This window comes from Mustelus asterias, chromosome 14 (genome assembly GCF_964213995.1).
Source record: "Mustelus asterias chromosome 14, sMusAst1.hap1.1, whole genome shotgun sequence".
Lineage (NCBI taxonomy): Eukaryota > Metazoa > Chordata > Chondrichthyes > Carcharhiniformes > Triakidae > Mustelus > Mustelus asterias.
Window position 1 is genome coordinate 60264630 of NC_135814.1, and position 18198 is coordinate 60282827.

Consider the following 18198-nt stretch of genomic DNA (forward strand, 5'->3'; position numbering starts at 1 on the left):
GCAAACGAATACTGAATAAAATGGCTGCAGTAAATTTTTCAATCCCAGCTCCAGTAGATATGAAATGTGATACGTGGCAAAATTGGCAGTTTTTTCATTTAGATTGGCAAAACTATGGGGTTGCAACAGACTTAGTTAACAAGCCTGACCTGATAAGAGTAGCCATACTTCTAATACTGCTACAATGTATATTCCACCATAAATCTAACCAATGAGCAAAGAAAAAAGACAACAGAGATTTTGAAAGCTTTGAATGAACACTTTGAACCTCAAGTGAATGTTATGTATGAACGCTATGTTTTCAACACTAGAGAACATGGTGCATACGAAACCCATTGAACAGTACGTGATAGCAGTAATAAGCTTGCATAATCATGTATATTTGGACAGCTAAAAATGACTTGATTACAGATAGATTAGTTTTTGGCATGTGAGACCCCTCGGTGAGAGAAAATCTATTAAAAGATGAGAAATTGACGCTAAAGGAAGTGATAGATGTGTGTCAATATATTTCCAAGTTAGGGTTTTGAGTGGCTTGGAAAATAATTTTCAGCTGATGGTATTCCCATGTATTGGCTGCCCTTGTCCCTTGAGATCATAGTGGTTGTGGGTTTGGAAGGTGCTGCCTAAGGACCCTTGGTGAGTTCCAGTAGCGTATCTTGTAGATTGTACACACTGCTGCTGCTGTGTGTCAGTGGTAGAGGGAGTGAATGTTTGTGGAAGAGATGCCATTCATGCCTTATGACTTACCACATGTAGATCCCTATTCTATATTTGCCTGTAAGGTACTTGCAGTGCTGGTATTTGAACTGATGGCTGCAAGTGTCAGATGAAGTGACACTATATTCACTGGCTCCCCCCTTATCAATCTAACTACTACATCTTCAAAAAACTCTGAAAGATTTGACAAACACATTTTGCCTTCCACAATTATGTGTAGACTCGGCTCAGTCATGTTATGATTTTTTATGTGCACTGTTACTTTATCCCACATGGGTAGTCAAGGTCAGTGTTGTGGTGCTGCTGCTCTCTCTCTTTCTTCTTCAGCTGTCATGGCTGGAAAAGCAGCAATTCTTGGGTGCCTGAAAATAGTAAATCAAAAAGGGAAAGGTTGGGTGTAGGAGGCGGTAAGGGTAGAAATTCCATGGTCTATGGCCACACCATCAGCAGCTTGCTCATCATGTCAAATAGTAGAATGGGTGTGAGCTGGAAGTTGAGAAGGATCATATTGCAGGAAAATCTATTATCCTCAATGGCCTTGGTGATGCTTGATGCCATGGATTCCTTTGCAGCAGGCCCCAAAATATCATCTTCTTCACACAGTTCAAGAGATGCAGTGAACTTTTCATCCATCAGGTCTTCTCTGCTCTCAGCGGTTACACACAACCTTGTCCTGCAGGGGACAGACTGATTGTGTTCCATTGTGTTTGTGTGATGAGTCTGCTGCAGCTAAATAGCTGGAGTTACCTGGAAGCAGCGAGTGATTGGCGAGTGGAGTTGGTGGTAGTAGGTGAGGTCTTTTTATGATGCATTCGCTGCTCTTGGCTACCCATGTGGGATATGGTAACAGTGCACATAGAAAATCATAACATGATTGAGCCAACTCTACACAGATTTATGAAAGGGAAAATGTGCTTGTCATACCTTTGTGGATGTAAGTAGTAAGATGGATAAAGGGGAACCAGTGAATGTAGTGTATTGGGATTTTGCAAAAGCATTTGATAAGTTGCCACATAAGAGATTGTTATACAGAAATGGATTCATGGGACTGATCATGTATTAGCATGGTTTAAAGATTGGTTAATGGACAGGTACAGAGAGTTGTAATAACAGGGACATTATTGGGTTGATAGGCTGCAACTTATGAGGCTCTGCAAGGATTAATATGTGGGCATCAGCTATTTACAATCTGTGCTAGTGCCTTAAGTGCTAGGGACTGAGTGTAACATATTCAAGTATGCTGATGATACAAAGTTAGATGGGTAAGTAAGTGATGAGGACATAAAGAGGTTGCAGAGGGTTATAAACAGGTTGGACAGGAACAGAGCAGATGAAATGTCATGGCAATGGTTTCTCAATTCAGGGGAAGCTGCAATGAATCACAGAACACTGCTGCTGACTGCCATAGTTTCAGTTTTAAAGAGGAAAATGGAACTTCAGAACAAGAGGGAGGGCTCCCACGTTCACAGATGTGATGCTGGAGGCCATTGTAGTGGAGGTGAACTGGAGGAGAGACGTCATTGGTTCCGTAGGAGGCACTCTATCTGGCTCTATCCTGGAGAGGGTATCATGGAGAACTTTTCTATCTGCAGGGTCATCTCCCTGTTGTAATGTTGACCAAAGGACACTGTCACCACTGCCCTAATATTTGCTGCTGTCATAAAATCATCTACCCTCTCTATGAGGATGCAGCCACACTCCCTGTCAACTCCAGGAACTCACCGCACCATCTACAGAAACACTGCACAGTACTTCCAGAGGCTTTGCAATGGCAGAAGTTATTCTAAATTGCCTTATCTGCAAATTGATTGCTGAGCCTTTACAAAACACGAGTGGTGGATCCCTCTTGCTTGTATGATCTGAGTTCACAAATAAAGCATCAAAAGGGCATTGAGCTAGGGCTCAGTGATGTCAGCACTCGTTCAATGGCTTCTTCCACATGAGTGGCTGACCTGCATGAGTGTGCTTCACAGCATGGGTGCTGTGGCAAAAGCAGCTGGAGGCACAGTGCTCCGCACTAGCATGGCCCCTGGCTTCCAATGCACCTTTTTCGGCAACACACAAATCAAAATTTTGCTTTCCACATCTTTAAAAATGTTGGACAAAGTTGGACAACTGTTTCTTATGACTGTGGGTACCATGTATTTCTTTTACAATATGCATGCCCAAACAATTAAATTTGATGTAAACATAGAATCATAGAATCATAGAAACCCTACAGTGTAGAAAGAGGCCATTCGGCCCATCGAGTCTACACCGACCACAATCCCACCCAGGCCCTACACCCATATCCCTACATATTTACCCACTAATCCCTCTAACCTACCCATCTCGACACTAAGGGGCAATTTTAGCACGGCCAATCAACCTAACCCGCACATCTTTGGACTGTGGGAGGAAACCGGAGCACCCGGAGGAAACCCACGCAGACACAAGGAGAATGTGCAAACTCCACACAGACAGTGACCCGAGCCGGGAATCGAACCCAGGTCCCTGGAGCTGTGAAGCAGCAGTGCTAACCACTGTGCTACCGTGCCGCCCTCCCAGTTCAAGTTCTGATTTAGCTGCTCTACTGCCGACTGAGAGTCACTAATCAGCTGGTGCTGCACTAGTGTCACATTTCATCAGCCTCAGTGCAGAGCTGGACTTAACAGTGCCAAAAAAATTCAATGAACGTCATCATGACACAAGTAAGCGAATGGTCCAAATGAAACATGTAATAACCTAATCACCACGACTACCTTGTCCCAACTCCATGCCATTATCTGATTCCAACCCTGTCTCATCTCATAAACTGAACCTTCATCCACACTTTTCTCAATTCTAGCCTTGACCATTCCAATGCTCCCAACTAGCCCCATCATTCATGTGGTTACTAACCTACAGTGGGCTGGATTTAATTTACAGTGGGCTGGTTCATTAATGGGCTAATTGACACCAATTATCCCTGAACCCCCGTAATTTGGTGATGGATCAGCGATTAAATGGAAACTGCAGGACTTTCCCCACAGGGTAGGCCCAACGCTGGCTACTTAAGTACCTGAAGGCACTTGATTATGCCGGGCCTCCCCCATGGAGCTGATGGGGGTTTCCCGCTGGTTCTTCGACTGATGGACAAGACCCTCATCAACTGACAGAATCCCAGCCTCTGATGCTACAGGAATGGTGGAATGGCTTGCTTCTATTTTTTATGATTCTTGTCCAGCAACATTGCAATTTTAAAATTAACCCTATCTTTTTAACCTTCACTCAGCCTAAAAAGCTTTTGAAATTCATGCATTCCTTCATCTCTGGCATTTTGTACAATTCCAGTTATAATCACTCTGTCATTGGTGGCTGTGCTTTCAGCTGCCATGCCTCGAGGTTCTGGACTTCCCTCTCTCAATATCACTCTTCCCTTCGACCAAACTTCTGGTTCTTTGTACTGATTACAGGAAACAAGGCTTGCATAATATGGAGGCAACATAACCTCACCAGTCACACAATGACTGGGAAAGACAAAACACAATGGAAAAAATACTTAGTTTGATTTAGGAAAATGATTCTGGAAAATGTTTTTCCAACCTCTAAAGGCAATCGGGAAGGCTAGAGACCCTGGTAACTGGTATCACTAAACCCAGCTAAACCTACACACATGCTCTAAGTTGAGCTATATTTCATTTGCAAGAACTCATCCAACTCCATTTTAAAGGCCTATTACAATCTCCCACTCACTGGATGTAGTGGCAACTTGAAAGGTTGGGGATTAATTTTCAACATCACAATGTAAAGTTGCAGTGCAGATCCTTTAGCTGTTCATTTCTATGGGATGCAAATTGGATGAGTTATTTAACAGGGAACTCTTTTGATTCAGCTTTTGTCCCTGTTGTTTGAAAAAATGCAATGTAACTCCATTATTTACAAAAGGTGAGAATTCTATGCAGAATTCTATGCAAACACTTCATTATTCTTAGAAATTAAAAGGCTCATTTGGTTCTGATTTATTCAGTGCGGTAATGATTACTGCCACAGTAATGAAGAGGCAATGGAAGTTGATGTACTAGCTCCATACCAGCTTGTTTTTTTTTTGGCTTTCTGTGGGAGACAATCTTTGATTGAAGCTTAAATGTAGGAATCAAGAAGAACACATCTTCAGATGACACAAGGCTGCAGACTGCAGGGAGATATCAATGGACGAGAGAGATCGGCAGAAATGTGGCAAATGGAATTCAATCCAGAGGGGTGTGAGGTAATGCATTTAGGGAGAGCAAACAAGACAAGGAAATAGCAAATAAATGGATACTTAGAAGTGCAGAGGAACAAAATGACTTTGAAGTGCATGTCCACAGATCCCTGAAACTAGCCAGACAGATGGTTAAGGCAGTTCAGAAGGCTTACATGTTACTCGCTGAGACACATAATAGGAGGACAAGGAGGTTACACTAGAACTATATAAAATCCTAGTTGGGCCAAAGCTAGTGTACTCCATACAATTCCGGTCAATCGCACTAGAGAAATTATAGCAGAAATTTACAAGGGCATTGCTGGGAGTGGAAGATTTTAGATTTAAGGAAGGATTGCGGTTGATTTCTTTCAAATAGAGAATGCTGATGGGAGATTTAATTGAGGTGTATAAAATTATGAAGGGTCTGGATAAAGTGGATAGGAAGGACCTATTTCCCTCAGCAAAGAGGTTATTATCCAGGGGCATAGCTTTAAAGTAATCGGTAGAAGACTTGAAGGAGATGTTTTTTCATGCAGAGGGTGATGGCATTTGGAAGTCACTGTCTGAAAGAGTGATAGAGGCAGAAAGTCTCAATGCATTTAAAAAATACTTAAACATGCATTTAAAATGATATAACTACAAGAGAATGAATCAAGTGCTGGAAAATGAGGCTGGAAAGTAATTTTTGGCATGATAGGCCAAATTTAATGACTTGGGGATGGCAATAAATCTGTTGTCATTTCTGAAAGCTCCGATGGGACTAAATTCCAGTCAGGCACTTAGCTGTCAGCTGTTAGGATTGCTAGGGCCTTCAGCTTGAAGATCCCAGCTCCAGGAAGATCCGGCCAATCTTCAAACCCAATAGTGCCACCGTGAACATGTCTGGAGGCCCCAGAACCCAGGCAAGTGGGGTGGCCTCATTAGGGCTAGTCAGGAAGACTCTGGCATTGGGGAGGGAGGATCCGGTCAGCGTGAGGTCAGAAGAAAAGTCTTACTACAAGGGAGGCCCCTGCTGCCATATGGCCCTCTCTGATGTACAAAGTGGTTGAGCAGAAGGGACCCCTCCTCTGACTGCAGACAGGCCCAACAGGGTATACCTGGCAAACTACCCAAATGGCGTGGATCCCAATTAATTGACCACTTAAAGGCCTCCATTGACTTCTGGGCAGCAAGGCTGATATTTACCTTTTCCACCGGTCCAATGCATTTTTTTTAAACCAAATTTGTTTTCCCCTCCCTCCCCGCACCCACCTCCAAACCCAATTCAAAGGGCCTGGGTATATTCCTCCCATTAACTCTTAAAATACATGGGCCACATATTTACCACTGCAGCCCCAAACATTTGCAGTTAATGTCTGTACACTATAATAAAGATGTTTTTGAGGGGATTTGTTTTATGTGCTCTTTTACTGTTCCATTTTTTGGATTGTGATTGTGAAAATATTCTTTGATCTAACCAATCATTTTTAACTGAAAGAAATGATTATTTTTCCAGAGTGCATTTTATTTCACTTACATTTCTTCTGATATATTTAACACCACACAGAATCACCAGCCACAAATTTACCACAACGCAAGTTATATTTAAACTGTCAACATTTAGCAATGCATAATTAAATTCTACATCGCTAATCGGTTATGTTTTGCTATAAAACATGCACAATGGAGCCACCTTGTATATAAATCTCCTTGTGAATCTGATTCATCTCCAATATACTGTACATACACATTACAGTAAGTAAAAAAATCTGTTGATCCCAAATGTTTCACAGTGCAGTTTTAATACCACTTGTATGTGTGGTTTCAGTTATGAGTTAATATGAAAAATACAGCATAACTCATAGCAAATGTCCACCTGACTTCCAAGCAAACTAAAATGATTATATGGCTCTATAAATGATGCGAGGCTCACACTAGTTGTTTCAGGACTCTTGGTATGAAACTACATTAAGATGGTGCTCAACTGGTCCTTTGGACATTAGGTTAAATATTGAGAGAATCGTCTCTCTGACCTATTTTCTGCCTAGTTTTAAAAATGAACTGCCAGGAGGGAAGTGCGCACAATGTTCCTTTGTGGTTGACCCAAGTGTGACCCGCAATATGGTCCAGTCATCCAACAGACATAGTGTTCCATGCATTTCAGTCAGCATATAATTGTTGTCTTAGTGATTCTTGGCCAGTGTGACTGCACTGGTACAACTTACAGCAATATGAATTTCATTTGTATCATAGAGAAGAATCAAAAGTAGGTAATGACAATGAAATATTCTTAATTCCAAATGTTTATGGTAATACGAAGAAAGACATATAATTAGTCATGTGTTATCAATACATTGTAAATTGTGATTTGTTGGCATAATTGTACAAGTAAAATATAGTGAAATGTAAGTCATTATTAAAACACAGTTCCAATAAATATAAAATTATTTTGGAAAATTCACTTCTGAAAGTCCCCCATCGTAGTTTTAAAATGATCCAGAGAGAGAAGGTATTGCGAACAGTAGAGATCTACTGAACATAACAAGTCCTTATTTGTGATCAAATAAACATCATTAAAACAATGCACATTTCGTCTGCAAGGTTTTAAAAAAACTGTGTGATACTTCTATTTTCCTTAACCATTCGAACGGCTAGATTTACAATTCAATAGTATATTCTCTGACTGAGTGTGGGCCAACCCGGGCCAATGCTACCTTGTGCTTTTCCACGAGTGTGTTGTGATATCGTGTGTATTCACCGAGGGCAATTGCCCTTTGATTTTCTCTCTTCTTTCCTGTTGGAAACCACCCAGTCTCTCCTCCATATCTTCCCCCACAGACATCTTAGACAGAGAACTGATCATGCATGAAATTAACACATATCATACATATTCGAGTGCCAGCATGCCATACCACTGTGCCAGCCGTTCATTTACAATTTTCACATGTTTTTGCAATGTCTCTATTTCAAAAATGTTGAATAGCAAAAATTGCCTTTGTAATTAAAGAGTCCATATTTGTCTGTAAATAACTTCAAAACTGTTTCTCTATGAACATTTTAAAGATAGCAATGAAAAAGCCTTTCAAGTCATTATCCTTTTTCAGTCTTTTGCAAATAATGTTCCTGTACTCATTTCCACTTCTATCACTATAATCAGACAGTTAAATTCTTATTTATGTTACTGATTACAAACAACATTCAAGTTAGTGTTGTTCAATTGCTAAAGAGCTATTTCACTGAAAAATATTAAATTATAACATTAGTATTTTCCATGTATTCATTTTGAGCAACAGTGAAAAAATAATCCCTGAAAAAGTCAGCAATAAAAACACATTACTAAAGTTGCCAGAAAAATTGTACAATAATATGTGATTGTGGTAAGTGCAGATATTGCAGAACAGACAGTGATAGACAGCTAGGTGGCAGAAACATATATTTGCAATGGTTAGATTAACAGCATATACACAAGAAACAAGCTAACATACAGTGTACACAACAAACCAAGACAGGTGAACCAGTCTACATCACCAGTGTGGAAACAGCTGAGACTGCAGTTACCTTGTACTTGAAGGATAGCACTGGAACTGACAGTACCATTAGAATTTTTAGCTCGTACAACATAAATGCCAGCATCTTTATCAGACACCTTGTCAATGAAAAGAATGTGTTTGCCTTCCTTGTTTGAAATTTTTAAATGCTGATCTGTTGTCAGCTTCTGTCCATTCTTGTACCTGAAGTAAAGAGTGTATTTTTAAGTCAAGCAACGTCCAGCACCATTTTAATAATACCATTTTTATTTTTAATAATTAGCCCAAAATTAGAAAATGAATTTTATATAAAAGAGTTTTCTGTATAAAGGCAAAATATTGTTACCTAGTCTTAAGTGACTAAGAACACGCTTTTCAAAACATTTTCAAATCTCACAAATATACAGGAGCATGGAATGTATTAGCATGGGAAAACCACAGTTAAGTGTTTTACTCCTGTACATGATCTTACTTGCTCCTCATGCTCAAATATTCTTTCTCAAGCAGCTATCTCATTTCATTGTAATTATATTTAATGATTCTGCTAGAATTCCACATCCTAATTATCTGCAAGCAATAAAAATCCTAACATCACTTTCAGTTCTTTTTGTCATTTTCCTATTTGTATGCCTTCTTGAAACTCTACAAAAAGAGGCTGAAGATTAATTCTTGGTAGCAAAGTACCAAGCAATGAGAAAACTTAGAACAATTCAATCATTCAGCTTTTGAATGGAAATGAATGAAATTGGATCTTGTAGGGCAACAGAGATGTGCAATAAATGCTGGCCAGCCAGCAACACCCTAATCCCATCAAGGAACAGAAGACAGCAAATGGGAATGAATGGCCCCAATCTTCCAATCAGTGTTGGAACCCCTGATTTCCAACCCTGATCAGATAAAAATTATGGGCTTCTCTTCCTCAAATTTTACTGGCCAATCTTCCGATGGAAACTGCTGCAGGAATCAGCCAGTGCAGGAAATCTCGGAGACATCAGCGAAGGAAATCTGTGCAGCAGACATGCCCCTTTTTACAGCACTAGCTACCACATTCTGGTCAGCGTTCACTATCACACTGTAAAGGACCTTTAAACAGCATTTCAATGTGTTACAGCTATGTGTTATAAGGTGGGTGACATTAAGTGGGTAAGGGGGTAGGTAGGGTGGCAGCTGGAGCTGGGTAATTTGGATTGGTGAGATCAGGTCGGAGCGAGTCAGGGGGGATATTGGGGGTCATGAGAGGAGTTGGGTGTGGGACTAGTCAGTTTGAGTTTGGGGGTTTCGGGTGGTGGGACTAGTCAGATCAGTCAGGGAAAGTTGAGGTGGGGCTAGTCAGGTCAGGTCAGGGGTGGAGGGAATTCTGGAAGTGTAATCGAGAGGCTGAAGGGGTAGCCAAGGAAAGAGTGGGTCAGTTGTATAGTTGCATAGGAATTAGACTAGGATTTTTCTGTCTAACATTTACTAGATAACAATTCAGGTAAGCAAGTTGGAACTATCTGAAGTCTTCAACTCTAACTCAGATTTTTTCGTAGGGTCCCTGGGAACATGGTTATTGCCCATCAGAAGTTCAAACTTCCCAAGCTATTTCCATGAAGTCAGTGGATTGGAACTTCAGAGGGGTCCTGTAGTCCACTTTGGCGAGTACACCCAGTCTCCGATGATCGAGAGACCAGAAGATCAGGGCCAATGTATCAATTAGGGTTGGCTGGCTGTGCCAATAAGGCACAACAAAGATCAGAGCTTGGGCTTCAGCTATTTACAATGTAAAATTAAAGACTTAGATAAGGGGACCAGCTTGCCAACAATACAAAGCTAGGTGGGAAAGTAAACTGAGAAGAAGATTCGAAGAGGCTGCAAAGGAATAGAGATAGGTTAAGTGAGTGGGGAAATGGATGGAAAATGGGGAGGATGATGTTGGAAATATGATGGCTGGAAGCTTACAACCATTCACGCTGGCAGGATTTTCCCATCCCGCTGCAATGAACAGAGATTTGGCTGGGCGCCAGATTCTCCAATCTTGCTGCAGTAAGATCGTGGCTGATATTTTTCACTTTGATAGTGAGAAAAGCCAAATTCATTTTACGAGGTTAGATACTAGTAAAAGTTAGGATGTAAACAGATTTTGGTGATCTTGTTCATAAGGCTTAGAAAATTAATATGCAGGTACAGCACGCATTTATGAAAGCAAATGCTGTGTTCGCCTGTACGACAAGGAGTTTGGAATACAAGAGTAAGCATAAATATCTTGTTATTTTTATATCGGGCTTTGGTGAGCCCACACCTGAGGTATTGAGTAGAGAGTTGGTCTTGTTCCTAAGGAAGGATATATTTGCTCAAGTGGGGTTGCAATGTTGTTCACCAGATTGATTCCTACAATGAGAGTGATGTCCAATGGGAAGAAATTGAATATAATGAGTCTATAGAGGAATGAGAGGTAATCTCATTGAAACATATAAAATTCTTAGAGGACTTGACAGGGTAGGTGCAGAGAGGTTGCAGTCTAGGACCAAGCTGTAGTTTCAGGATAAGGAGTTAACCTTCTGGGACTGAAATTAAGAGAAATGTATTCATCAACAGGGCTATGTATTGTTAGACTTCTTGATCCCAGAGGGTTGTGCATGCTCAGACATTAGGTATATTCAAGATTGAGAGAGTTTTGGTGACAAAGGAAGTCAAGGGATATGGTGATAGGATGCAAAGTGAAGTTAAAGGAGAAGATCAGTCACAATCTTATGGCATGAAGCAGCAGGGGTAAGAGGCTGCATCTTCTGCTTCTATTTCTTATGTTCTATTTTCTCAAAGTCCGATTGATATAACAAGATAATTGAGATCAGCTTTTCAATGTTCTAAAGTAATGCAATTACAAGGTCCTAGTTTTCATTGAAAACCTTACAGAATTATGATTTCTCAGGTCACATGTTCTCCATCAACAGTAAAGATCACCCTTTTTATTTTGGATCAGTATGATTTTCTTTGTTTTGCCATATTGAGTTTCTGGAATTATCAATTTTTGAGTGAAAACTGATAATGAAAACTCAAAATGATAATGACTGGAATGATATAGTATTATTTTGTCTCCATATCTGATCTTGTTGCTTCTACAAAATCTAAATACTGTCAATAACATTAGGTCTATTGAAGTAGCGTGTACACAAAAAATGCTCTACAGTTTAGAAGATGATTGGTTACAAGACTCATTTTCTTGGTGTGTGTGTTAGATGTAGGCCGGGATTTTCCAGGCCCCCATCCTCGTGGCAGATTTTCCTGTGACGGATGTGGAAAATCCCATCCATAGTATACAACATTCGTGACCCTATTCTGGATGATTTCATCGATGTCATGGGCTTTGATGGAAACCTGGCATATGGGTGTTGACACCTTTCCTCTTACTGTAACTGCCATACTTGACAATTCATTCTTCCACCTACACCAGACAAACTGCTATGGTGACATTGTGGTCCTACTCACCAAATCTCATTTTGGTCTGTTGCTTTATTTCTTTGACACATTCTCCTTTTCTGAGCATGTTACCTTGCACTAAAACAACCTTCAATTTAAATGCTCATCTTCTGCAGCTCAGGGAAGCCCCACAGAGGTTTCTCACTCATTTCCTCAACCTCAGCCTCTGCACTGTGACTTTTCATCCTTGGTGATTTCAATCACTGCGCCAAGTTACCTTACCCTCTTTTCTGTCTTCCCCTTTAATCTTTTCCTCCATATAAAATTCACTTACCCATATTCACACCATCCCCTTGACTGTGTCATCTCAATTTTCATCATGTAGATTTCAGACAAAGGGTCATTACTCATCAACTCCTTGTATTACCCACCATTCACATCTCCCTTCCAGTTTCTGCATCCTCCCCTGGAGAAAACTCTCCTCCAAGTCACTTATAATGACACATTCAAACTTCCAGCCATCCATTAACACAATAACTCTGCAGCTCTCTATCTACTCAATCACTTCCTCAACTCCATTTTCGATGCACTCATTAAACCCTTAACTTTCTCTCTCACCCTGGCATCAAAGGATAAAGAACAAAGAACAGTATGGCACAGAACAGGTTCTTCGGCCCACTAAGTCTGTGCTGACACTTGAAGCCTTTCTAAACAAAAGACCTTTTGCCTCTACACAGTCCGTATCCCTCTAATCCCTGCCTATTCGTGTGTCTGTCAAGATGCCTCTTAAATGTTGCTATTGTATCTGCTTCTCCCACCTCCTCTGGCAATGCATTCCAGGCATTCATTACCTTGTGTAAAAAAACTTGCCTCTCACATCTCCTTCAACTTTCCCCCCCTTTACCTTAAACCTATGTGCCCTAGTAATTAACATTTCTATCCTGGGAAAAAGACGCCGATTATCTATTTTATCCATGCCCCTCATAATTTTGTAAATTGTAGTTTGAGGTTGCCCCACTATCTCCGATGTTCAAGTGAAAACAAACCAAGTTTGTCCAATCTCTTCTCATTGTTATTACTCTCCAAACCAGGCAACATCCTGTTAAACCTTTTCTGTAAACCACCCCCATCTCTGCTCCCTTTAGTTGAAGGGGGCACACTTAAATGCAAAAGGTACACAACTGATATAGTCTTTCATCACTAGATCTGGCTGGATCAACTCAAGTACTATGGCACCTGCTCTGTTCTAACAAAACTGATCAGGATTATTTGGGAATACAAAAATATCTCAGAGCTTTTTTTGACTACTAAACATTTCCGTAAACATGTATTCCCTGCACCCAAAACTCTCACCTCCAATGACAAGTGTGAGGAGCTCAAGGGACTTCCTTGTCACTGTCTGTTACACTCCCTCTACCACATTTCTACCTTTCTCTTGCAGAGGAAGCTACTGGTCACAGTAAGTGTAATATATGGCAGCCAAGGCCATCTTGTAATAGCTGTTCAGACAAGCTATTCAGCAGTCCTAATAATTCTATATACTGAAAATGTCCAAATCCAATGGCTGATGGAAGATTTTAAACAGCAATTACCCTGCAACAATTTACACACAATTTTGTGCATACCAGGAGAATTGTAAAACTAACATATGAATTAGGAGCCCTTCAAGCCTGCTCTGTTATTCAATAAGATCATAGCTGATCTGATTCTAACTTCAACCCCACATTCCTGTCTACCCATGATAACCTTTCACCCCCTTGTTTATCAAGAATCTAGCGACCTCAGCCTTACAAAATATTAAAAGATTCTGCTTCCATCGCCTTTTGAGGAAGAGAGTCCCAAAAACGTGAAACGCTGTGAGAGAAAAAAGTTCTCCTCATCTCCGTCTTAAACAGTGGACCCTAGTACTAGATTCCCCCTCAAGAGGAAACATCCTCTCCATATCAACCCTGTCAAGACCTCTTCTAAAGTCTAGCGGATACAAGCCTGGCCTGTCCAACCTCTCCTCAAAAGACAACCCATCCATTCCAGGTATTAGTTTAGTAAACATTTTCTGAACTGCTTCAAATGCATTTACATCCTTACTTAAATGAGGAGACCAGTACTGTGCACAATACTCCAGATACGGTCTCATCAATGTTCTGTATAACTGAAGCATAACACTGTCTACTTTTGTATTAAATTCCCCTTGCAATAAATGATAACATTCTATTAACATTCCTAATTACGTGCTGCATCTACATACAAGCCCTTTGTGATTCATGCACCAGGAACCTGGATTCCTTTGCATCACAAGAGTTCTGCGATCTCTCATCATTTAGATAATGAGCTACTTTTTTATTCTTCCTGCCAAAATTGACAATTTCACACTTTCCCAAATTATACTCCATTTGCCAGATCTTTGCCCACTCACTGAACCGATGTAGCCTTTTAATATCTTACTGTCCCATTAATCTTTTTGTCATCTGCAAATTTAGCAACCATTCCTTTGGTCCCTTCATCCAAGTTGTTGTTATAAATTGTAAAATTTCCAATCTAATGGAATTTTCCCTGAATCTAGAGAGTTTTAGAAAATTAAAACCAACACATCAACTATCTCACTCGCCACTTCTTTTAGCGATAAAATCCACAGCACCTGTGACTTCTCAGCCCATAGCTCCAACAATTTTCTTAGTAGCACTTCCCTGCTGATGGTAATTTTCCAGACATCCCCCCCTGTTTCCTGATGTACAGCTATTTCTGGGATGTTACTTGAATCCTCTATAGTGAAGACAGATACAAAATACCTGTACAATTCATCTGCCATCTCCATATTTTCCTTAATTCCTCAGACTTACTTTCTATCGAACCAAATGCTCAATTTGTTAACGCTTTCCTTTTTTGAATATCTATAGAAACTCTTACTATCTGTCTTTATATTTCTTTCGTACTCTAATTTTTCCCTCCTTACTAATCTTTTGGTCATTCTTTGCTGCTTTTATATTCTGTCTAATCATCTGATCTGTCACCAATCTTTGCACAATTATATGCTTTTTCTTTAAGTTGGATACTATCTTTTATTTTAGTTGACTACTGATGGTGATCCTGCCCTTGGAATTTTTTTTTCTCATTGGAATATATTTATTGTGTATATTCTGAAATATGCCATCAAATATGCATCTCTATTGACCTGTCCCTTAATCTAATTTGCCAGTTTATTTTAGCTAGCTGTGCTTCCATGCCCTCATAATTGCTCTTATTTAAGTTTAAAATATTAGTTTTGGACTCACTCTTTTCTCCTTCAAACTGATTGTAAACTTCAGTCATATTATGATCGCTGCTACTTAGGAGCTCCTGCACAATTAGGTCATTAATCAATCTCATCTTGTTGCACAATACCAGGTCTAGTATGCCCTGCCCTCTGGTTGGTGCCAGAACGTGGTGTATTAAGAAACTATCACAAAACATTCTATGAATTCCTCATCTAGGTTTCCTTTGGCGATCTGGTTTGCTCATCTATATGCAGATTAAAATCCCTCATGATTATCACCATATCTTTCTGATAAGCTCCCATCATTTCTTCCTTTATAGCCCACCCTACCATATGGTTAATGTTAAGGGGCCTGTACACTACTCCCACAAGTGACTTCTTGCCTCTATCATTTTTGATCACTAACCAAAGCATTTCTACATCCTGGTTCCTGAACTTGGGTCATCCCTCGCTAATGAGCTAACATCACCATTAATTAACAGAACATCTCCTCCACCTTTTCCTAGCTTCTTGTCCTTCCATATATCCTTCAATATTCAGGTTCCAATCTAAGCTATCCTACAACAATGTCTCTGTAATGGCTATCAGATTATACTGATTTACTTCTATTTGCTGTCTCAGTTCATCAGTTTTGATTTGAATGTTACATTCAGATACAGAGTCTTTAGTTTTGTCCTTATATTATTTTTGTATCTTTTTATGCTGATTTACTCTAAGATTTGTACTCCCTGTACCCTCTCTCCCATCCTGTCACAGTTTGATTAGTACTTCCCAGATTAATAGCTCGCTCTCTTTCCTTTTCTCTACTCTTTGATTTCCCCCATCTTCCCAAATTTGATCCCTTGCCTCCACTATTTAGTGTAAAACCCTCTGTACGTCCCTAGTTATGCAGCTCAGCTGGTCCCAACAGGCTACAGGTGGAAACCATCCCAACAGTATAGCCACCACATTCTCCAATACTGGTGCCAGTGTACCACAAACTAGAACCCACATCTCCCGCACCAGTCTTTGGCTGCGTTTTTCTGTTCCCGATTGCGGCTGATGTCATAATGGGCGCGAGAGCTCATTCTCGTGAGAAGGCCCAAAAGCGGTTTTATGGCAATGTAAAATGAGGAAGCAACTGTGTAGTTCAGCTGCCAATGATGGGCCATGTTTTTCGCAGCCGAGCATCATGAATGCAATTAGCATAAATTAGCATCTCATTTATGATATCTGCTCACAGGATTCATTTCTCCATGCTGGAGTAAGAGCTGACATCGGCATGCAATTAGAACAATGTGTTTCACAACAGAAATTAAATGATGTGTAGTTTTGCTCATGACTCAGAGGTCAGTTTGCATGTCTTGCGCAGTGGCTGCTTAAGTCCTCTTCAGATTGCGCAGCATTTGCAGGGATCAGCAGCAACAGGTCCTCCTCTAGAGGCAGAGTATGATCCTCAGAGAGCCATCATTCATAAGTGTCTTGCGCGATCCAGGGTGTATAGATATTGCACGTGTTAGCTGTAGATGAGCGAGAACCAGTGTCACAGATGCCTCTGTATGTCAAGAGATCTGCTGACTCACATTTGCCACATTTTGCAGGACTTGGTGCAAAGATGAGTTGGAGGGCATCCAATGCCAGTGATTGTGAAAGTAACTGCTGCCCTCAACTTTTGTGGCAATGGCTCCTTCCAGGGCTCCACTAGGGACCTCTGCAGGATCTCTCCAGTGTCCACTCACAAATGCATCCAGGAGGTTACTGAAGACATTTTTGCAAAGGTCCACAATTTTGTCAACATCAACAGAGATCTAGCAAACCAGGACGCAACAATACTGGGCTTTGATAAGATTTCTGGTTTCCTATAGGTGCAGGGTGCCATTGACTGTGCTCATGTGGCTATAAAAGCTCCCTGGCAACAGTCAGTCCAGTATGTCAACTGGAAAGGCTACTACTGGATCAATGTGCAGCTGATGAGCAACTGTAACAAACTTGTCACGCAGGTTTGTGCCAGGTACTCAGAAAGTCTCCATGACTTGTACATAATGAGTAGCTCTCAGATCCCTGACATCTTCGAGTGGCCACACTGGATTCAGGGCTGGGTCTTCAGGGACAAGGGTTACCCACAAAGGACATGGCGGATGATGCCCGTGCAGCGGCCTCAGGCACCTGCTGAAAGAAGTTATAACGAGGATCAACCCGGACACTGATGAAACACAACATAAGGATCCTGAAAATACATTTATGATACCTGGACAGATCTGGCAGAGCTTTGCAGTGCACTTCCCAGAGGATCTCAAGCATCATTGTGGCTTGCTGCTCACTATACAACCTGGCACTACAAAGTAGGGAGGACTTGGCAGATGATGAGATGGTGGAGCTACAGGCCTCCTCTGTTGTGGAGGACCTCAAAGGGGATGATAGAATCCTACAGTGCAGAAGGAGGCCATTCAGCCCATCGAGTCTGCACCCACCACAATCCCACTCAGGCCCTATCTCCATAACCCCATGCATAACATAACACTCTAGCTAGTCCCCCTGATACTTAGGGGCAATTTAGCATGGCCAATCCACTTAACCTGCACATCTTTGGACGGTGGGATGAAACCGGAGCACCTGGAGGAAACCCACACTGACATGGGGAGAATGTGCAAACTCCACACAGACAGTGACCCAAGCCGGGAATCAAACTCGGGTTCCTGGCGCTGTGAGGCAGCAGTGCTAACCACTGTGCTACCGTGCCGATGATGTTGAGGTTGTGAAAGTCAAGGATGCAGGTGAAGAGGCCATTTCATAGGCCAGAAGAGACAGGAATGCTCATTAGGCCCCCATTGCCAGCAGACTCCAGGATGATGAGATGCACTGAAGGTCTTCTTGAACAACTCACCTCCATCATGGGCCAGCATGACCACCAGCATTGCTATTTCTCTGATTTCACCCAAGAACTTCCAGATGACATTGCATCATTGTGCAGAATGCTCCTATGACCCTGATTCTTTGAAGGATGAACAAACTTCGAGGGCATGTGTCTGTGCTGAGATGAGTTGCTACTTGGAGGAGGGCATCCCAGCATCAGATGGCAAAAAGTGGTGCTTCTTCACACATCTGTCCAGTATCCCAGTTGCAACAGCACCCTACAAGACTCA

The 18198-nt window shown here is 41.2% G+C and overlaps 1 protein-coding gene and 1 long non-coding RNA gene across 2 annotated transcripts in view; one reads left to right on the forward strand and one right to left on the reverse strand.

Annotated features, from left to right (window-relative positions):
- The window catches only part of LOC144503727 (uncharacterized), a 43054-nt gene that overhangs the window by 16064 nt on the left and 8792 nt on the right, over window positions 1-18198 (forward strand). The gene's annotated exons all lie outside the window — the stretch shown is intronic.
- The window catches only part of ccdc141 (coiled-coil domain containing 141), a 171768-nt gene continuing 160765 nt past the window's right edge, over window positions 7196-18198 (reverse strand). Inside the window, exon 25 of the mRNA XM_078228492.1 lies at window positions 7196-8634. Coding sequence (XP_078084618.1) covers window positions 8349-8634 — 286 coding nt within the window. The 3' untranslated portion in view covers window positions 7196-8348. The remainder of the gene's footprint in view (window positions 8635-18198) is intronic.